The 22,787-nt window shown below is 48.2% G+C and overlaps 1 protein-coding gene across 1 annotated transcript in view; it reads right to left on the reverse strand.

The window, feature by feature from the left end:
• The window catches only part of EPHB1 (EPH receptor B1), a 425,377-nt gene that overhangs the window by 130,434 nt on the left and 272,156 nt on the right, over positions 1–22,787 (reverse strand). The window contains exon 4 of the mRNA XM_024746227.1: positions 12,200–12,355. Within this exon, the coding sequence (XP_024601995.1) occupies positions 12,200–12,355 (156 nt within the window). The remainder of the gene's footprint in view (positions 1–12,199; positions 12,356–22,787) is intronic.

Genomic DNA, 22,787 nt, shown 5'->3' on the forward strand with positions numbered 1-22,787 from the left:
CTCCCCCCTCAGCCATCTCCCCTCCACCACCACACCAACTCTCCTCTCTTCCCCAGTCTCACTGAAGACACATTTCCCAACCACTTCCACAGAGACCACATGACGAATCTTGACCAATGAAATGCAATCCTTCACTGTCTCAAGCAGACATCAGCATTATTGTGCTGTCGGGCCAGCTCAGAGGCAACCGTATTCCTTCCTGAGGGATGCAGTCCAGCACTGCAGGTAGGGAGCCCTGAACCTGTCAGTTCTGGGCAGAAATCGGGCCCTGACACTCTCGAATGTGTGAGCTAGGGTACTAGCCCTGCCGGGCCTCAGTTCTCTCATCTATAAATTAGGAATAACAAAGGTAGCTATCTTATATTCTGTGAGGTTAATTGAGAAACTCCATGTCAGGGGCTTAATCAGCATCAGCTATTATGTTAGGCTTACTGTTAGGCGCTTCTGTTCCTGTTCCAGTCGGTTGTGGCCTGTGTCGGGGAGCACCAGGCACACAGCACTTGGGGTTCACTCGGAAGAGGCCTCTGCCCTAGGCCGTGGTGGTGCACAGCCTTCCCCATGCAGGGGGTACAGGTATGGGCATGGCTAACCTCATCAGAGCTGCTTACAGCCCTGGAAGGACCAGGAAGCCCTTGTCCTTCCACAGTTGGGAGGCACTGGCACAAAGCCTGCCCTTTGTTCACAGGGAGAGTGAATTCTCACCTCATAAGTTCCCCTGTGCTGGCCAGCAAACAGCACCCTCTCTGGAGTAACAGAGTTGCTCTCCATCTCTGCTCACTGAGCACCAGTAGGGCTTGGTGGTGACCATGGCTTTCCATGGCCCACCTGCCCCCCCGGCCCCCAATCACCCACCAACAGAGACAGCCTGCACCAAGGCGCATCTCACTGCACAGCTGTCATGCTGGCCTCACTTCACGCTGCAATGTGGAGCTTCCTTTATTGCCATTTCCAAGATGAACAGAGCTCGTGAGATGAGCCCCAGAGGGGCTGCTCAAAAGGCCACCTTGGGCATCTCTTGGCAAGTCTAAGCCCACAGTCACAAGAGGCGGGTGGGAAGACACACACCAAGACTACCATTACCCCAACCTTCTCTCTACAGAATGGGGAGGGAGGACAGAGCCACCTCTGTGTCCAAGTGGCTTCTGGCCCTCTACCCATCAACCCCTGAGACAAGCCCCCCTTCTTAATGTGGTTTCAGAGTCAGAGCACCTTGATTGAGTGGGGCAGAGGTGGTCTCTGGCACAAGCTGGAGGGAATCCTGGTCCTTCCACAGTTGACTTCAGACTGCAGCCTGCTCTCTCTCTGCAAAGTCATCCGTGATCATTTACCCATTGGGGAGTCCAGACTTTAAACCCACAGCCAACCCCCTGTCATAACAGTTCTCAGTTGTCTGGCTCCAACTGGACACTTTACAGTCAACTGTGCGGAAAATTTCTCAGAAGACCAACACAGAGTTACAAAATAAATTACTCTAAAATGCTATTGTCCTGGGGCTTCCCTGGTGGTGCAGTGGTTGAGAGTCCACCTGCCGATGCAGGGAACACGGGTTCGTGCCCCGGTCTGGGAAGATCCCACATGCCGTGGAGCGGCTGGGCCCGTGAGCCATGGCCACTGAGCCTGCATGTCTGGAGCCTGTGCTCCGCAACGGGAGAGGCCACAGCAGTGAGAGCCCCGCGTACCGGAAAAATAAATAAATAAATAAAATAAAATAAAATAAAATAAAATGCTATTGTCCTGGTCCGATGCCACACATAATTCAGACAGCATGGACATGCCCAACACTGACTATGAGACTCATTTCTTTCCACTTCACCCAGCCTCCCACACAATTCAGAAGGCATCACCAGTACCTCTTCGTACACTTCCAGTTGGGAGTAGATCACTAATCACTCAGGGGGCTTCACTCTCTTGGACGGTGTTCAGAATCTACCCTTAGACTAAGTTGAAAGTGGCTTCCTTCTAAATCTCTGATGAGAGTCAAAGATACCTGGGGCTCTTGGTCTTTGTCACACCCAAGTGAAGTCATCAGGGACATCTGTGGGTCTCTGGCTCTAACTGCCTTGCTGCATTCACATGTTTTAGCCAACTGGGGCATACAGAAGATCACAGTCCTGGTCCGGGAAAGGGTTGGCTAGTGCCACGTTTCCAATATGGCAGCTGGAGGTCCAGAGAATGAAAACAGGGGTGGAGCCAGTGATTCCACCCAGTGTAATGTAGTTTGAGGGTAGGTTCTGAACTCAGTCCCTGGACAGGGTCAATGATCAGTAACAGAGGGGTGCAGTGGGTCCATATCGGTTCTAGGACTGATTGGCAGTGGTGACTTTGACAGGTGATTGCAAAGAAGAAACTGGTTGGAGGTCTAGGAGGGAGTCCCAGACCTGACCCCCTCCCCGTGGGACTTGGGCTTGGCCTCTGGTGTCAGAACTGGATCAGGATCTGATTCTGGGTTACATGGATGGAAGAAGGCGGACTTGGGGAACCAGGACCTTAGTCACAGCTGGGGACCACCTATGAGGAGCTGGGGACCAAGGTGGTCTGCACACGTAACACACAGATTTGTGATCACATCGTGATGGGGTGGAGATAGGGGTGATGGTGTAAGATTCCCGCCAACCTAGGATGACTCTCCAGAAGCAACTGCCCTAAAATGCCCATTTTCCCCACACTTTGTTTTCTGTTCTTATTTTGGACCGTGCAGTTCAGATATGACTCAAACCTTATTCATAACGACCAAAACAAAGACAATTTTTGAGCCCTTACCATACGTCTGACACTGAGTTAGGTATATACATCATCACAACTTGGCACAATAATAAAGAGTATCCTCATTTTATGGAAAAGAACAGAGGTTCAGAGAGGTTAAGTAACCATGGCAAAGGAGCCAAGAGTCCAGTCTGGTCTACCTGATCCCAAGAGCAGGGCTCTTACCACCTGGCTATGTTGGGCACCTACCATGTAAGGCCACAGAGGGGATAAAAAATCAGATCAGCATGTCGACAGCTTCCAGTTCAGAGGACAGAGAAAGCCTTACACCTGAATAGATCTGAATAGAATATTCAGAGTGTGCATCTCCTTTCCTGGGGATGAGGTAAGATGCTGGCAGAACACAGAGTTGTACAGCCACCTGCCTCCGACTGTCTCCTCCTTTGAGGAGGAGAATTGGAGCAGAGAAGATTTAAGGACCTTGAGCTATAGCTGCCATCAAATTCCAGCATCCCTCCGAGACCAGCCCCACCTGGGATCAGAGCCTGCAAATTAGACATCAGAGCCATTGCCTGAAGGCCAGCAAGGAACATTCAGGACAACAGAGGGTCCTAGAGCCATGGGGTAGACAGTTTTGTTCCGATTTTCAAAATAGAGAAGAAAGTAGATTAAATAAATAAACTTTACCTCAATCCCCTCCTACTTCTGAAACTTTATAGTTAAATCAGTGCATGGTGAGCCTCAAGGAAACAATGACAAAAACCAGCATGGGTCTCTAAATATGGCCACATGACACTGTTTCTTTTTAAAATGTATGAGCCTTTAGAGAAAAAGAATATAAAGAGTATACCTAGGTTTTAAGAATGGAAACTGAAAAAAGTACACAGATACTTGCGTACTGAAGGAAGAAATGTTAGCAAAACGATAATTCCAGCGCTTGGATTTTAGCTGCTTTGAAAATAGCACAAAAGTAGGGTAAGCAACTCCAATAATAGTAGTAAAATAAAATATCTTACTTTCATTGAATGCTTCCTGTTTGAACAATGCCAAACACTGTTCTAAATAGCATTACTCCATTTATACCCTTGACGACACAGTGAGGCAGACACTATTACTATACCCACTTTTTGAATGAGAAAGTAGAGACACATAGCCCTGTCACTTGCCCCGCATCACACAGCTGGCAAACGTCAGAGCAGTGTTTGAACCCAGACACCAGAGCACACACTCCTAACAATTATGTTAATACTTGTCCATTGAAATCAGTTTTCAAAATGGTCTACACTTGAAAGAGCATGGTGCCCAAATCCACAAGGCAAAATGTCTGAAGTTACATGTGTAAGTGCAGAAAAGGGGAGACCCAAATGGGCAGCATTTCCTAAAGGGACAAACAAAAACTTTGAATGTTCAGTGGTCAAAAAGTATGGTCAGAGCCCACGATGCGAGAGGCTGCAACCAAAGTGAACAATCACCGGTATCCCAGTCACAGGAGAAAATCCACCAAGTTTCCACTGGATTTTCAGGAGCGAGGGTCATATGTTTCAATCTGGCTGCCATGTTTTAAAAGTTGTATTGATAAATGTGAGATTCAGAAAAGGCTGCCAGGACACTGGGGTTCAGGAGATCATACGTGTTGGGGAGTAGATATCTTAACCAATGTTTTGCCTACAGTAGGTGATTAAGGAAGGATAAGGAAATTCTTCGTAAGCACTGGAACCACTGGCTCCACCTGCAGGACTTTGGTCCTCAGTGGTGGACCAGTGGTGAGGTTGGGAGGAAGGCAGTGCCTGATCCAAGGTCCAGAAAATCTCTCTTTCAGTGATGGGTGATGGCTGCCTAACAGTGGAGTGGAGTTGCCCTGCAAAATATATCAGCCGTCCGTCATCACAAATTTTCAGAAAACTAAAAATGGAATGACTACCTCTCAGGGTTGTTGGAGAGACAAGGCTGGCACTCGGGAGGAATTTGGGTGGCAGGGCCTAGAAGGCTGCTCAGAGTGTTAATAATCTGTGACTCCAAATGCCCATGAGATGAAATGCTCTTAAGAGGAAAAGCTGAAGCAGAAACAGCGGAGCCTGTGCCCGGCTATTAGCTTAAAATTTAGAGCTATATGATGCCTCCTAAGAGTTATACCCACTTGGGTCCAACAACTGTGAAAAGAAATTGTAGATGATAGAAGTGTGAAAGTCCATGTACACAGGTAATGCTGACCCTTCTTGAAATAGCACTGACAGTTATAAATAGCTTTCAGATTGCTGTCACACTCCCTCAATTCTGCATCTACATGTATACACTACCCAAATCCAGGCACTCCGAGAAGCAGCTTACCCTATGACTCTTGTTTATCTGTGACCCCTGTTGGAATTTCATCTCAAGGAACACACAGATTACCTCCCCCTCAAAAACACAAATGATGTATTGTTATATGCAGTGTGGATCACAAACCAGGGTAAAATCAAGCAGCACCTTTGCCTATAGAAAGGGGCATATGGCTGATATTTTACTAAAACCCTGATCAGCAATGAATGGGTGAAACTAACCTTGACTAAAGCAGCCCTCTTTTAATAGGTTGCAACTCCTAGATGAGGAGGTAAGTGCTTTTGAAAAGGCTGGGTTTTGAAAAGTATTTAAAATCATCCCTAATGTGAAGGCATGTAGACTAACGAGCAAACAGTCCTCAATTTATAACACTGGATTCCTGTGTCCTGTGGAGTGTTTGTCGCCTTGGGGGACCTTCCTGCCCTACTGGACTGAAGGGCCCCTCCCTGAAGCAGTGGCCCCCAGAGGTCACCTGAGGGGTGAGGCCCATCACCCATCACCCTGCCCACCTAATCCTCCATCTGAGCTCAGGGGAACAGTCCCCACCAGTCACTTTGCTTCTGCTTTAGTTTCCCCCTCAGCTCTCCCTGAGCCCACTCCAGCCAGGTCGTGCTCTATGGTCTCCACTCTCTTTCCCACCACTGCTCCCACCACCCAAGACTGAGAATGAAATGGAAACTGGGCCAGAGCAGATGGGTGGTTCTGAGAACTAGTGAGAGCCTCCCTGAAACACTCAAACACAGACACACACTCACATCACAACATACCCCTCTTCTCTTCGTCCTCAGGCATGTATTCGTAGCCTCTCTCTCTCTCTCTCTCTCTCTCTCTCTGTCTCTCTCTCTCTGTCTCTCCAGCCTGCTACACAAGACATTGACGGGGAGGGGCCGGCCTGTGGTCCCAGTCTGCAGGAATTCACTCAATGGCCTTTCTCCCCAGGAGTCATAAGGCAAAGGACAGAGAAATATGACCTAATTCTAAAGCAACGTTCTCAAACTTTAACGAGCTTCAGAATCATCTGGAAGTCTTGTTAAAACTCAGATCTCTGCCCCCTCCCCTCCCCACTCCCCATCCCCAGAGTACATCATCCAGGAGGTCTAGGGAGGGGCTGAGAATTTGTATTCCTAACAAGTTCCCTGGTGACACTGAGGCTGTTCGTCCAAGCACTGCATCTAAAAACCACTGCTGCAAAGGAAACCATCACTGGCCAACTTGTCAAGCATAAGCCATCAGGACCCAGGACTGGCAGGAGGAGGTTATGATCTGATGTCCTTACAGACTTTTCACAACACCACAAAGGCCATGAGACCTGGCTGCAGAGGACTTCCTTCTTTCTCTGTCATCCCAAGTTTATTTCCATCTTCTGGGCCCTGGTACCCTCTTCTCCATCCCACCCACCCTGCCTGCAAAGACCAGGGTCTGGGCAGTGCCACACTCCTGGGCAGTCCATCCAAGGAGTATGTTCCCTGCATCATAGGGACCACCCTGCTGCCCTGGGGCAGTTGGGATGAAAGAGGGAAACAGCTGCCAGCCCCATAAAGGATGAAACATGAGCTTAAAAGAGAGAAACGGGAGTAGGCAGAGATGGGGAAGGGAAGCTTGGATTCTTATCCTTCTCTGTGGGAGGTACAGATTCAAGAGTGAGAGTAACAGCAAATCCCTATCCCTGCCATGACCATCTACAACATGCTCCTAAGAGCTACCAAACTGTAGCTCTGTGTATGAGGTCGTGGCATTGGAAGCAGACAGACCTGAGTTTGCATCCTGGGGCTTGCCTGACATCCTGTCATTTAATTCCCACGACCTCCTAATTTGAGTTCCATCATACCCAATTCTGCCGATGAGAAGCCCCTGCTCACAGAGGCCGTCCCATGCCCCAGGTCACACACCTTCGGGATCCACACCCAAAGTGCCTGCCTTGCTGCTTAGCTTCCCAGCCACCTCTCTGAGTCAGCAGGGAGGTCAGGGGTGGTCTTTGGGGGACCCTGGAGGGCTGGCCGCCAATGTGCCCTCCATGGGAGGGGATGGCAGACGGGGCCAGGGCACAAGACAATGATCTCTGGAGCCCCTTTTCACTTCACCTCTATAATCAAAACTGCAGAGGGAAACCCACTGTATTTGGAGAAGAAATAAAGAAACAAGACAGCACTAGCTTGTCTCTGTGATCTGTCAAAGTTTCTCCCATGTGGATGCAGAAAAAAGGGTTTCTGTGGTCGGAAACATAACAAGGTAATTATTTTTACACCAGTCCTTTTGCATAGTTTTTCACAGACAGCAATTTTATAAGGCATAATTATCTATTTTCACCTGCTTCATAAATTCCTCCTTTCCATTTCTTCCCCCCGTAAATAGAAATTACGTAAAACTGAAGACATGCATTTCAGTGCTTGGTTTTACATTGTCATGCACTTCCTCATATGTTCCTGGCTGCCACCTCTCTCCTGATGTCCCGCCGGTCACGCTTCCAGGGCCATCAGACCCTCCTGTGAAAGAAGCGGGTCAAAGCCTGAGGAGTCACTGAGCCCCTGCTCCCTGAGAACTGAGAGCCCATCTCCTCAGTGGCCACTCCTGCCTAGCTTCTCAGCACATCTCAGTCGTGGAGGAGAGGGCTCAGCAGTGTCTGCAGTTCTCTGATGCTCTATCTGCGCCTCCCCCCCTCCTACAGCCCGTCAGCTCCCAGTGGCTGTCACCTTCTGGCTGGTTTTCATCGGGATCTCCAGGCTAAGGTGAATAGTGACTGTGATCTGAGCCACACGATGGATTCTGCTGTGACACGTGGGGCTGGCGTCAAACCTGTACTCTCCCAAAGGACGTCACTTTTATTTTTAGATCTCCTATCATGCTGGAAGCTTCCATATCTACTGCAATCTTCACACTTTCCAGGGATATAACCAAAGCAAGTTCTACCACTGACTGAGAGTTTACTATGCACCAGGCACTGCGCCAAAGACTCCATAATACGATTTTGCTTAATCCTCATAACAACCAGAAAGGCATACGTTATTATGAGGTCATGAGAAGAAAACGACAGAATGTGAAAAAGTTAAGACATTAGCTCAAGGTCACAGAGATGGTAAGAGACAGAGTCAGGATTCAAACTTCTGTCTGTGAAGTGCCAAGCCTACCTTCCCAGTGCTACGTGCAAATCGATGATTCAATACGCTTTCCTAGGACCCACTCAAAGTTGGGGCTGTTTGGGGTGCCAGGACTCCCCAGGGGGCCTCAGGGCCTCTTGCACAGTGACCCAGGGAGACAGCAGGAGGAGGAAAGCTGCAACTTCCTCAGCTGAAGCTCAGAAAACCTTCAGGGTCTCAGCTCCCCAGCCTACAACCACTGCAACCCCTCTGGAGGGTGGGGCTGCACCTTCCCCTTGACGTCTCCCCCTGCCCCCTGCTGTAAGTGGCCCTTTGGTAACTCCTCATTAAAGCTGGTCCCCACTGTCCACTCTGTGTAGCCTGGCTTCTTTCAGAGGGTTTTGCTAGTGGGGAGGGGTGAGGTCACCTGTGACCTGCCTCTAGCCATCCCCCAAGCTCCCACCTCATCCCATCCATGGCTCAGGTTGTCCCTCTGTCTCTGAGGGAAGCCCTGACATGATGCAGCGTGCACCCTAGACCCTGACATCAGCCTCCCGGTACTCCCTTCCCTCCCTCCAGAGCCTGTCAGGGACAAGGCCTCCTCCTGAACATGAGCACATGGGGCCATGGCTGTACCAGGAGGCAGTCGGCCAGATACTGATGCAACAGATCCAGAATGCCAGGCCTGGCAGAGGTGCAAGGAGGATGAGGAAGGAAGAAGAAGGGAGCTGGGTGTCCAAGACCAGCAGAAATACATCATCACAGACTCATTCTCCGAGTTGCCTAAGGCCCCTCATCTCACTTCACTTGAAGCCCACACCAGCCCTTTTGACGCCTTAGCTTGGTGTGTGCTCAAATCCCTGCCGAATCTATGAGCGTTGTCAAGGACAAGGCTGGACACACAGGGTTGCCAGAGCCTCTCAGAGGTCAAAGAGATGACAGGCTCTCCCAGGAGATTAAAAAGAAAATGAAGAAATGTCCACACTGGGCTCCAAAGTTATCATGTGTTCTAAATGTTTAGATTAATTTAGAATAAATTAACACTTTGAACACAATAAAAAAATACAATATATGTGTGCTCATTTCATGAGATTAACATGATTCATTAAAAACATTCATTTTTAGCACACTATAGATATTTTTAGCCTTGTAAAAGAGTACATTTTAAATCGTAAGATTCTCTGTAACCTTTTCAATATTGTCAGTGAACGACTCTTGATACAACCTCATTTAAAGATGGTGGCAACAGGTGACACCTGAGGCCTAGGATCTTGGAAGCTTCTGACACTGTGTCCCCTTTCCCTGACACCCATGGGACCTGAACACTGTAGATGCCCGCTGTCCTGTACATTTTAGAACAGACCTCCCCTTTGCCTGGGTCCTCCCAGCGCCCGACCGGGCCATCACCGTCTCCTGCTTGGATGGACAGATGGATGCACTTGCAAAGTGAGCAAGCACCTGGGCCCTTTCTGCCCCCCCTCCCACCCTCTGTCAGATGGCTGGGCCCATGCTGGCCACCTTGCTCCACCTGCAGAACCAAATGGGCCCCAGGCCATGGTGCAGGGCTGTGCCTGACCTCCACAGCTCCAGATATGCTCCTTGTATCTGAAAAATTATTTACTGTGGTGATGTGTGATGCGTTTTTAAGAGAACAGATGGCACCTCCAAATAGAATGCTTTAAGAGGAAAGCCTAATGAGATTATAAAAGCCAACAAATTGACTTTTTCATACAGCACTTCCCTGGCACACAATAAATCAAATATATAATGAGGCTCAATAAAGTAATAGGTTTATTTACACTTGTCTTGCCTAGCATTGTGCTGCTGCCCAGCCTGACCTCTGTGTCCTCTCACCCAGTACTGGCCCCTGCAGGCCAGGACAGGGAGCCAGACAATGTGTCCCTGAGCAGCTCTTGGACTGACCTTCACAGGCAAGTGTGGCTCTGATTTGGTGATTTCTGGTCTGACCCTAGAGCTCTCCTTCGGGGGGAAAAGAGCACAGGGTTGTGTACAGCATGTGGTGACACCCCCAGGCATGTCCAGCATTCACCCCCACTCTGGGAAAGATGTGGAGATTTTGGTGGGACATAGTGGGTGGGAAGGTGTCCCTAACTCAGAGTTGGCTGGACCAGGACAGGAGAGAAAAGCCTGGGAGGTCTGATTTTAACTAGCTGGACTCAGAATATGGGTAAGCAGCACAGAGTAAGGGTCTGCAATGTGCAGAGTGAAGGCTCTGGGATGTTCCTGTTTATACCAGGAATCAGTCCTGTTGGTTCAAGCACATCAAGTCAGGTGATAGAAGGTAGATGGGAGATGTCAGGTGAGAGGTAGATGGGAGAGGCGTTGTATAGCAAGGACCTCCACGTCAGTATTCTGCCTCTGTTTATTGGTCTACCTTCTCTGTAGGTGACCTTGTCCAGGGGCTGGATGCGTTTACAGGGTGTGTCTGCTGAACTTCCCTGGTGGGAAGCTGGGGACCTAGAATTTTATTTGCATGAATTTATCTGCAGAAGGAGCCTGGCCAATTAGAGAGGATCCATGAGCAGAGTGGAGGGGAATGTTTCCAGAAGGGAAGCTGTGAGACCTGGGCTTTGGCAATCATGGGGACTGGTCCTCGGTCTGGACATCCAGGCAGCAGAGATTCAGCATCCTTAAGTGGCTTCTAAAGAAGTACATTAAACAATGCTTCTCAAACCTACAGAGACACACAGGGGAACCTCAGAAATCAGTAGATGGGATAACACAACAGAAAGACAGGGACTCCAGTCAGCAGAAATGGAATCATTTTTGTTCATACTAACCCAGGGAGGTCTGGGGGAAAATCAGTTTATAAGAGGATGCGCTTTTCCTCATTTCAAATCTATAAGCATTGATTGACCTTAGGACCTTGATCTAGAAGACACTTTTATTCTTCTTTTTTATCCAGCCAAGATTATGTAAACTGCAAGGCCAGAATTAAGAAATTATTCTACTTGGAGCTCAGTCATATCTTTTCTGTTCATCAAACTGCAAATAGGCATGAAATGCTCTGTCTGTGCCTTTCTATGCTGGGGGTGGGCGGAAGGAGTTTGGTCAGAGGAGGTGAAGGGAAGGTCCTTGCTCAGAGGGATCCAGGCAACAGCATCCAACCCAGAAGAAAGTTCTAGCATAATTAGAGGTTAACCTGGAGCACTGACTTCTGAACGCAACAGGAATACTGAGAAGAAAAAGCATCCCATTTCAGGGCTGCTACACTTAGGAGAGGAGGAACAAGTTCTTGAAAGTATTGTGCAGGGAGAGTAGTGCTTCCTGACTCCCCACGATTGTGGATCATAGGGGAGAAGATTGTGAGGAAATTCTCCCCTCATCCATCCCTCCCCAGGGAGTGGAGTTGCTGCCTCCACTTTGGGCAGGATGACTGCCCTTCCCTCTACAGCAGAGAGTGGGAGAGTGGTGGAGCTCACGCTCTGGACCCAGCCCCTAGAAGTTCTGCCTCAGTGCACACAGGCCAGGACTCTGGTCTTGCCATTTGGCAGAGGCATGGATGCACCACACTAGGCACTGGAAGGGACACAGGGAGATGAATACATGGAGCTGGCACACAAGGACTTTCATTGGGTGACCAAGAAGGCAAGTGCAGACTAATTGGACAATTAATGAAATCAGGAGAGTTTTGAGGGAGGCTGGTCACAGAGATACAGGAAGGCCAGTGAAAAGAGAGGATAGTCTCATCTGTCAAGACCCAGGGGGCTTCTTGGAGGAGGTGACTGGAAGAGTTACTAGGAATTGTTGCAACATCCTGGTACATCTTGATTTTGCACTCAAAGAACTCTCCAGTTGACATTTTTTAACCATCTGGTGGGCATAAGTTGTCTTCTTTGGGTGGGAGGAAGGCCCTCCCATCTGAGAGGAGGGGGCCAAGAAAAAAGTCTTGACCTGGTACTACTGAAAGAAGGGCACTGCTTGCCCAGCGAGGAGCTGTCCGTTTCAGCACCACAGCCAACGTCTCCGCTTTGTACTATGCAATTGGAGGATGCTGTCTTAAGCCTTCCTTGCCCTAGGCCCACCACTTGCACTATCAGACAACCAAACTCCCCACCCCAGAGCCCCTGGTAGATACTTACTAGTGCATGCCACTTCTGGGGGGTCAAAATCTGCCCGGTAATAGCCAGTCCGGCAGGTGCAGATGGGAGATGCCTCTGAAGGGGATCTGCTATTGGAGGGACAGTGGGAGCAGCCCTCAGCTTCCTGGTTGGCCTTGAACATCCCGGCAGGGCAGGCTGTAACACAAAGAGACCATCTTAGAATTAATGGAAGAGTGGCAGTCAGAGGCCCTTCCCTGGAACTGGGAAATGAAACATTCTGTCACCTTAAAAAGGACATTGAGATACCCCCTTGCACAAAGTCAGCATTTCGGATTGAGGCAACCCCTACTTAACACTTCCAAGTCTTCAAACATCCTTAGTGAAATATACCTTCCTGGTACCAATGGCTTCTCTCACTTGAACAATATGAATAATGATTCTTCCCTTTCAGGTGCATCAAGAGATTTAGTTGAGAAAATGAATTAATGTGTAGCGCAGTGTCTGAGGCATAAGTGCTCTATAAACGGGAGGGTTATTCCCTCCCTCTTCCACCTGTTAACAGTCATGGTCTTACCCTGATTCACTCAGTGAAGAAATTTCACCTGGGCCTCGGATGGAAAGTGGTCCTGGTTGACAATGAACTGGACCCATGGTTCTTAAATCCCATGCTGCAACACACATGAGGGAAACTGTGAGCTGTGTTAACACGTATTATGAATGGTGGTAAAGGGCTGAAATTCATGAGTGATTCTTTAAGAAGAAATTAAAGTGATTTCAAGGCTACTGGCTTAACAACATCATTCTCCCTTAATTGCATTTTGAAATGCTTTGTGGGGCTGGCGCAAAGCAGGATGCCTTTGTAGGCAGTGCACCAGGGAATGTGTCATGCACTTGGTGTCATCTGTCATCTACATGTCAGTGGGGAAGATTGGGAACACCTGGTATAGCCCAATGCCCACTGGAGCTTTTCTCAGATATGAGGCACTTATTCTCCTTGCTCCATGGGTCAGCCTGTGAAGAGCCATGTCCCAAAATGTCTGGCTCTAGGCCACCCCTCAAGCTTTTACCATGCCTCATCTACAGAGACCTTTGACTCCAGACATCTGGTCTCTGCCTTGCTGATTCCACAGAAAATTGCCCCTGCCTGCCCTGCTTCCCTGAGGCCCTTCCTCACTATCTCAGCTCCTGACTCTTCTGGTCCCCAAGAAACCTGCTCTGGCTTATCCTCCTTTGAGACCAGGTAAAACTAATTTCATGGTCAACTCATTTGGCTTTCTTACATACTTCACTAATTCATTCAACAGACGTTTACTGTGACCCTGCTGAGAACCTGATCCAGGGAATTTTGAGAACAGAGCCTGCCCTCAAGGAGTGCTTGATCCAATGAGGTCATACAGTTGCAATACAATGTGATCGTTGCCATAGTAGACGTACCATTATAAAGGTTTCTACTTATACAAAGCTCATCTTCCCAAATATACTGTTCCCTCCTGGAAAGTGCAGAGTATTCTTTAACAGGAGCAGTAGTCACCATCTGTTAACATTCTTGTTAAGTGCTTTACATGCATTCCTCTATGGGGTAGCTATTATTAGCTCCATTTTGTTACTAAGGAAATTGGGACACTGAAAGGTTAAAAGAGTTGCCCAGAATCACACAGTGGGAGAAGTAATAGCGATGATATACATATAAACTATGTGAATAATATCCACAGCTTTTCTACCAAGACAAGAAAGAAGAACCGTTTCCTATGCTGGGTAAGTTTTCTCACTCCTTTGCTCACTTGACGTGAGGTATAGGGTTTCAGTCACTCTGGAAGTGCCCCGGGGCAGAAGCTCATCTTGAATGAGAGGGAATTTCTGAAATGGAATGTCCTGGAATGGCATAACCCAAGAGTGTTCAACGGAGTCCATGTCCTTAGGATTGTTAACACCTGTTACTTACAAAAGGGGTCTGTGGTCAGATATTTTGAACCTGTGGGTTTAAAAAGTTCATCTCATCTTTTATTACAGAATTTTTCAGAATTTCCCCAAATGGGATACAGAATGCTGTGTTTTCTCACCAAGAAGCCCTATACTGTAGAGCATCTCCTGGAATTCAAGTTCCATGGAACGTACCGGGGTAAATGTTGTCTAGGCGCTACAATAAGGTTCTTAAGGATTTCTGTTGTAACCCATGTAAAAATGAGCCACTTGCTACCCATCTCAGTACATTCAAATAAACTTCTTAGTAGAAAGAAAAAGAAAATCAATCTCTACAAAAGGCTTAACAAATAAAACACCAAAAGGAAAACTCTGAATCGTACACCTAGTATCCTAGAATTTGGCTTGCTGATCTATCTTTCCAAGCCCACTCAGTAAAGTCTCTCCCCCTATTTCTTTCCTCCTCTCTCCCTTTCTTCTTTCCACATCTCTTCCTTACCACCCATGAGAAGCACTTGGCCCTTTCAATTGTAAATCTCCCAGCGTTTCTGCACCCCATTCAGTTCTGGAGCTGGACAACACAGAGAAATCCCAGGCCTGTGCTGCGCAAACCCAGTGGAAGCTCTTTCTCTGGAAAGTGGGGGAGAGGAATGCGGAGACTCATGCATTCACTGGAGCCCTGCCGCATGTAATTTTCTTAATGTATCAATCCAAGAGACACAAGGTGTTTTCACTTTCTTTCCAGCATTTAAAAGCCTCCTTGCTTTACATTTAATAAGTTAACAGCATAAACAACCATCCTGATGTCCACAAGTAGCAGAGGGATTTAGAAAGTGTCTTCCTCTGAGATTTCTGAGGAAGGAAGGCAGAACTGGGTGTCTCTAGACTGTGACAGCCACAGAGGGAGGAAATGGAGAGGGAGACCAAGCTGAGCTTTAAGAGAGAGAAGCTCAGAGAAGGGTTAGGGTGAAAGGCCCTGGGAGGGGGTATGACTCCATCTTCCCCAGGGCAGTGAGCACCAGGTAGTGATCCAACAGTCCCGGGTCCAATTCCTGGCTCTGCTGGATCCTAGCTGGGTGATCACTGGCAAGCTATGTAATCCTCACTCCCTCATCTGTATAAAGTATCCATAAAAATGAAATTTAACACTTCTCACAGCAACTCCCACAGGTCATTAGAATTTATTAAACTCAAATATGAAAATTTACCTAATGCGCGGTGAGTGTTAAATAGTGCTCATTCCTCTTTACCTCCATTTACCCAGTCCCTTTTGAAAAACAAGTTTTCTTTGCACAAACTTTTAGAATTGAGGGTTAGAATATAAACTTAGAGTCCCAAAGTCGGCAAATAAATCCTGGAACCAAATGGAAGAATGTGTTTCTGCACAGATTATTTCTGTTTTGTATAATGGGAGGATCATTATATCTGTAAAATATATTTGATCGATAATTACAAAATGGATGAAACTCATTAATATTCACATTTCATAAGTTAATATTTTATTAAAATCTATGTGTAGGCATTCCCTAATTTATAAAGAAACAGTATGCCTAGGTTCATTTATTGAACATTTGGCCTATAACTTTTTTTTTTAACATCTTTATTGGAGTATAATTGCTTTACAATGGTGTGTTAGTTTCTGCTTTACAACAAACTGAATCAGTTATACACATACATATGTTCCCATATCTCCTCCCTCTTGCGTCTCCCTCCCTCCCACCCTCCCTATCCCACCCCTCTAGGTGGTCACAAAGCACCGAGCTGACCTCCCTGTGCTATGCAGCTGCTTCCCACTAGCTATCTACCCTACGTTTGGTAGTGTATATATGTCCATGCCACTCTCTCGCTTTGTGTCACATATATACAATGGAATATTACTCAGCCATAAAAGGAAACGAAATTGAGTTATTTGTAGTGAGGTGGATGTACCCAGAGTCTGTCATACAGAGTGAAGTAAGTCAGAAAGAGAAAAACAAATACCGTATGCTCACACATATATACGGAATTTAAGAAAAAAAAAAAGGTCATGAAAAACATAGGGGCAAGATGGGAATAAAGACACAGACCGACTAGAGAATGGACTTGAGGATATGGGGAGGGGGAAGGGGAAGCTGTGACGAAGTGAGAGAGTGACAAAGTGGACTGTAAGTTGTAAGCACACCTGGACTATATTTTCTCATAGAATTAATGCTTTAAATAATGCTTAAAATGCCAGGCTAGTCCACAAAACCTTTTTTAACTCACCTTGTACCAGACGCCACTAATGAGAAATAGAAGTGAATAAGATTGTTATTTACTACAAATTTACATAGAAAAATAAATAAGAAAATTGTGCTGCTCCTTGAGGAAAAGCAGCTTTAATTAGAGGTGATACGTGGAGCTGCTGGGTAGAGTGTAACAAAGAATATTTAGACCAAGGGAGGTAAAAGCAATCACCTCAGCCCAGAGAAATCACCTGAGTATATAAAGTGGTTGGGAGTAACACAGCGGAGAATGGTGGGGACCCCAGCAGCCTGCAGACCTCACATCTGCCTGCAGGCTCAAAAAATAACAATTAAATACTGTGATCATCTAATCAAGCACATATCCACACTGTCAAGAAATTTCGAAGTGGATAGATAGCACAGCTACTTGCTTTAGTATCATTTCAAAACTCAGGGGTTGCCTTTCTCTTGATTTAAAATTATGGTCAGCATTGTCACTACAGTCATGAACCTCTCATTCAACTAAATTTTACAGAAGATCTAGGTGAGCTTGGCACCTTGCTAGAGGAAAAGAGCAGAGCACAGAGGGTGGGGGACTGACCCTGGGAAGTGCCCGCCTTCCTTGGGGGGTGAGGAAGGAGGCAGACGATGGAACGCTGGCTGATTCCCACACAGCATCCTCTGTGTTATGCTTATGTGTGCACAGGGTTGGGGTGGGGGACCCGTCAGGCAGGAAGTGGCTGACTTGGAGGATCCATCGCTATGAGACGAGGACCAGAAAAAGCATTTTCTTGTGGGGACTACGAGGTGAGATTCAAAAGAGGCAAAGACAAAGCTAGAAAGAAAGAGGTGGAACAACAAGAGAGGTAGGAAGGGGAATTAGGTCAGACAGTGCTCAGCTCCATCTCAGCCAGGAGGTTTTCATCCCTGTTCCAGGAGGTGGGTGGGAAAGGAAGAGTCACTGTGTATTCCCACAAGACCTTTGTCCATGGAACACCTGTGAGTTGGAGGGCTGTACATTTCTGACACCAGCGCAGCCCGGATGGCTTCGTTTCCTTAAGAAAAGGGGGTTGACTTCCCTCCATTGTAGGGGATCACAGTTCAGACAAGGTGATAGGTGCAGCTTTTAGGTGGCACCCCATATACACACTTCTTTCCCCGCCTCTGACTTTGGCAGAGAGGAAGAGATAAGACGTGAGGTCCCTAAGCATGTGTGCATTTTCCATTCCCCAAGCAAAACATGCAGCACTTCCCTCCCCCTTCAAGCAAGAAGGGACTGGTATGCGTGACCTCCAGCTGATATCCAGAAGATCACCTTGAAACGCCCACCCAACTTCTCAGAGTCTCGAGATGTAACAAATTACCTAGTGTTTACGGTGCTCTTGAGAACCCCGTCCCCTGCCATCTCTGCACACAGCCTTCCAGTGACACTAAATCCATCACCTACAGTACTATTACTTTATAAAGAAACAGATTAAGTGTCTCATAAACAGTGCAGTGATTGAGATAATGGAAAGCACCTCTCGTCCCCATCTGCAACGTCAGGTTATGAAGCATTTCCAAGCAGCCAGGAAGAGGAAATTAATAGAAGCAAGAGGGAATAACCACTTTTATGCAATTTCCTGAGGAGATAGTGGACCATCTAATCTTTATTGGAGCCCTTTAACCTGTCACTCAGCACTCGCCAGAGCCTCTTTAGCTCTCACAATTTTTCCTGATATCCAAGGAAGATAAAATGAAAACCTCATAACATTATTTTATAATTTTTGTACGTGGAGGGTGCACACTGCCTCTGCCCCTGCCCCCTCCACAGAAGCCTCGCAAAACAACATTTTTATGCAGTAGGAATGTGGGAGAGCTTAACTATTCCCAGTGCATGGTCCAGGGGTGGGTCACAGCTTCTCTGCAGGAAGGAAGTCTCTCCTTGCATTTTAAATGTGATGGCTTCCCTCCACCGCTGTCTTCTGTCCTTGCTTTTTCTTTTTAATAATCTGATTACTGCTCCTGATCTAATTTTTTTCCCCCAAATGAGTTTGCAAAGGTTCATGCCAATGAATATTCATTTCCTGCTTAAGAACCGGGTGCCTTTTTCTCAAGGCAGGTGCAGCCTAGCAGCTGGCTCGGGCGGTGTGCCTGCCTCGAGAGGTAACAGTGAGAGGGGCAAGGCTCGTGTTCCTGGTGGGGAAGAAAGAGGTAAACAGCCCTGAGCTCACGGCCTCTCAAGCTCCCCTTGGTCTCCAGGCTCTGCTGCTGCTCTGGAAGACAAGCAAAGAGCCAGCCGCTCTGGGCAGATGCTGAGATCCCTGGGATGGGCGTGGCTGGTGGGGCAGGGGATGGGGACAAGAGCTTCCAGCAGAGCATGCGCACAGCTCTGCACGGCTCTACTCACAGGTCTTGTGGCCTCTCATTGAGCCCCGTACAGTATTTAGAGTCACACCTGCAGCTCAATGCCTCCCTCATCTTCACATTATGGGGGCTGACCCCAGGGGTTCTTGACTCTGGAACTCCAGGTGTGAAACTCCGGGGAAGGATGTGTGCCGGGGTTCCTTGTCTATGCTTATAAACAGTCTTTGCGTTTCCCAGAAATGGGTCTCCCTGAACAACCCCAGGCCATCCCAGTGGGACCCAGGATCTGGTGAAACCCCCATTTCCCCTTATAGTCAGGGCAATGTGTTAAGAAAACCACTAGCACAGAAGTAGTTCCCAGGCACCCAGCCAGCCAGCCAGCCAGCACTCCAACTACTGCACTAGATTGAAAGTTCTCTGAAGGCTGATGCTAGGTGTCGCCATCTTTGTATTGTCCTCTCCCTGGTACTGAGCACCGGCCTTACACGTAGGCACATGCATTCTGCGGCTGGTTGAACTCTAAGTTCACTGAAGGCCTGCTGTGATAAGACCCAAAGATAAAAGCTGCGATTAAAAAAATAATAACGACAACAATAATGACAAGATCTTAACATTACAGGGTAAGAGGTGACTGGCACTCTCCTACAAAGTGTGGATTCTTAAAACTTTTCTCCATTAAGACCTTCAAAATGTCCAGAGTTTTGATCCAACAATTCTACTTCTGAAGAAAAAGCAAGGAGATGTGGAAAAAGATTTATGTTAACGGATGCTTACTCTACTGTTACTTATAATGCAGAAGAAAGGAAGGAAGGAAAAAGAAAAGAACTTAAAATTCAAATAATAGGGTATTCACTAAATAAATTATGGGACATCTGTATAGTGTGATACTACACAGTCATTAAAATTATGTCATGGAAAAATATTTTTAAGTCATTTTAAACTATAGGGAATGAACATCGTTATACATACACACACAAGCATATACATATATATGCAAACATATATATATATATATATAAACCATAAGCAGTAAAATAAAAACTGAGAGTGGTAGCAATGGTGATGATTTTGTGCTTTTCCATAATTTCCCAGTGTTTTTCATTGTATACACAGGACTCGAGTAATCAAAGAAAATCTCAATCACTACAGTTTTAAATTTGGCGGAGGACGCAAAAGTATGGACAGCAACCTCCAACCCCAAGGAGCTGAGATGAGCAGCGTAGGTCAGAGTGGGCTGCTTACCGAGGAAAGCTCTACACCAGAGGCAGAGATGCCCTGTGCCAGAGGTCTTTGGAGGAAGGGGAAAGTAAAGGAGAGCTGGGAAAGCTGCCTGGAGATGGTGGCACATGCACAGACGTTGAAGGACAGGTAAAAGTTGAGGCAGAAATGGGAGAATGAGGCCAAGGGAAAAAAGTTCCCCAAGCATCAGAGAGAACAGGACCCGCACTTGCCTGGAGTGCCCGGGGAACCCGTAGGGAGAGGGAACCTGGCAGTAGAGACTGCCAGGCACACACAGCATTCAAGGGGCCACAGCAGGAGGTGACCTGCGGCGCTCATGTCTATGTCAGCCTGCACACACGAGGCCAAATTGGTCTCCAGTCCCTGTCTCCATGGGCCCACCTCCAGCTGTAATGGCCTGCGCAGAGGGAACACTTAGCTGTGTCATACACTCGCATCACTCTTGGTGACACTTGCTGAAATTGATGCATGCTGCAGGCACCTTGACACAGATGAGACTGTAACTTCCCGTGCTATTAAGCTGCTCCAGCAGCAGCAGCAGCGAGCCTAGCATGCATCAATCAGCATGGAAGTTGTTAAAGACGTGGGGTCAGGGTCGGGGCACTTAGCCTTGGGGGAATGGGGAGATCACTGGTCAGGACTGAGACACGACAAACAGAAGGGCAGTGTCCCAAGGCGGAGGGGCAGGCCCTTAGGTCCTGATGGCACCTGTCCCTAGGGAACTGCCGGGCACAGCACAGCCAAGGCCAGGTTCAGGGAGGGAGGCTGGGCTGGGCATCAGTGCCTCTCAGCAGGGAATTCAGGGCTGCATCCTGCAATCCTGGCCCAAGATCAGTGTGGTTGGGTAGTGGGGTAGCATAAAGCAAACCCAGGGGTTTTCTGTGACCTACGCCAGAGATTCTCAAACTGTGGTCTCCAGACCGACAGCAGAAGCAGCATCACCTGGGAAGTTGTAGAAACTCAGAATCTGAGACCCCACTCCAAACCTACTGAACCAGAAACTCTGGGGTGAGGCCCAGAAATCTGAGTGTTTGCAAGCCCTCCAGGAGGTTCTGATGCAGCTCCAGTTTGGGAACCGCTGCTCTGTAGTGTGAGTGCCACGGGCTCAGGCAGACAGTTGTTCGTGGGCTGGGCAGGGGTCAGTTGGCAAGGGGGAGGCTGAGTCTGGAGAGGTAACCTGAGCTCATGGCAGCCCCTGGACTTTATCCTTAGGTCATGAAAGCCACAGTTGGGTTTAACACGGGGAAAACACACGCATCAGATTTTTGTGTCTGAAAGATCACACTGGCTTCTGGGAAGACAAGGGATCAGAGGAGTGGGGACAGTTAGGGGGAGACACAGAAGTCCAGAAAGAGTGATAATCACCAGGGTAGTGGGAACAGTCCAGAGTCATTTAGAAGAAGGGCATCTGGTGATTACTGGGGATCACTCATTCATTCAGCAGAGGCCCTACTGGGTGCCAGGCACTGGGCCAGGTGACCCCTTGTCTGGCTTGTACCCCTACTTTCCTACCAATGCCAGAAAGCCCGCCCTCCACACTTCAACCACTTGGGCCAGGCATTTTCCTCTTCCTGGAGTTCTCTTTTAAAAATCCTATACCCTGGCAGTGGGTTCACTGTCCCGATGACTTTGAGGGGGTTGAGAGTGACATTAGGAGAGGGGAGAGTGGGGAAGGTGGGGGGGCGGTTTCTCTGGGAACTGGCTAGGTCTGCCCCCCGTCTGTCCCCTCCCCACCAGCCTGCAAACGGGGCTGGAGGAGCCCACCCACCGAGAAGGGTCCTTCAGACTCAGGAACCCTTCGGGACTTTGGTAGGGGAGGGGCCTCTAGCTGAGACCCACCCCCGACATCTACTTGACGTCACTGGACCTTGAAGGTGCAGTGCTACCAGGGTGCCTTCCCAGCGGGCCACCTGGACAACCTTGGAGCTGTTTCCTAAGCTTTAGCCCAGCAGAGCCCTTTCCCTTTTATACACTTGTCTTATTTGGGGAGCATTTCCTACGTGCCCTGAGTTCGATATAAGAGAGTCACTTTCTTTACCTTGGGAAAGAAGAAGGCTATTGTTGAGGAGTGAGGGCAGATGTGCAGGGAATCAGAAGTGGAAGGGGGCCTGGAGGAGCCCTCAATCCAGAGGGAGCAGTTGGCCAGGGAGGGTGGAATTCTTTAGATGTGGGGCTCCAGGGGCAGAGGAAAGCCTCCTGGAGAAGAGCTGATGTCACAGCCAGGTGGTGAAGGAGGTAGGTGAACCCATGCTGGGGGGACAGGGCAGGAGGGAGTCTGTCCTTGAGAAGAGAGCAGAAGCACCCTGCCAGCAGCAGGACAGATTCCTTTAAGGGAATATGGGCTTCCCGTTTCCTTCTCCACCACCAGAGAGATGCTTCCCGGGGACCCTGGGACTCAGCAAAGAGGAAGTGAGGGTCAGATCACTTTGGCTACTCCAAAGGGCCCCAAGGTTCTCTATCTTGATCCAACCCATTAGGCCACAGGGCTGTCAGGCCTAGACCCCCACTGCTATGCCAGGGGAAGGGGAGGGCAGGGAATCCCCACATGTCCCCTCCCCAAGCCCTGTCTCCACCCACGTCAGAGCCCAGCTGCCAGCGTTCTAAAAGCGCCATCAATCTGCTAGCTCTGGGCAGCAGGCAAGGGGACATATGCTGGCAGTCAGGCTGCTTCCCACATTTTCGAACTGAAGTGCTTATTTTACCCTTTGAGAAAAGCCTTATTTTTAAGTATTCCCCTGACACAGACCTTGATGGATTCCCTTTAAAAAATAGTTTATAGCAAGTCTTTAAGATAAACAAAGGTGACTTCTTACTGCATTTCTCAAGGCTAGACAATGATGAAAAGCCACCCAGGGCTCCTCGCTCCTTCCTGTGGCTGGGGCAGGGCCGGCCACCTGCACGCGCATAGACAGCCAGGT

Source organism: Neophocaena asiaeorientalis, unplaced genomic scaffold, assembly GCF_003031525.2.
Source record: "Neophocaena asiaeorientalis asiaeorientalis breed wild unplaced genomic scaffold, Neophocaena_asiaeorientalis_V1.1 scaffold437, whole genome shotgun sequence".
NCBI classification, from domain to species: domain Eukaryota; kingdom Metazoa; phylum Chordata; class Mammalia; order Artiodactyla; family Phocoenidae; genus Neophocaena; species Neophocaena asiaeorientalis.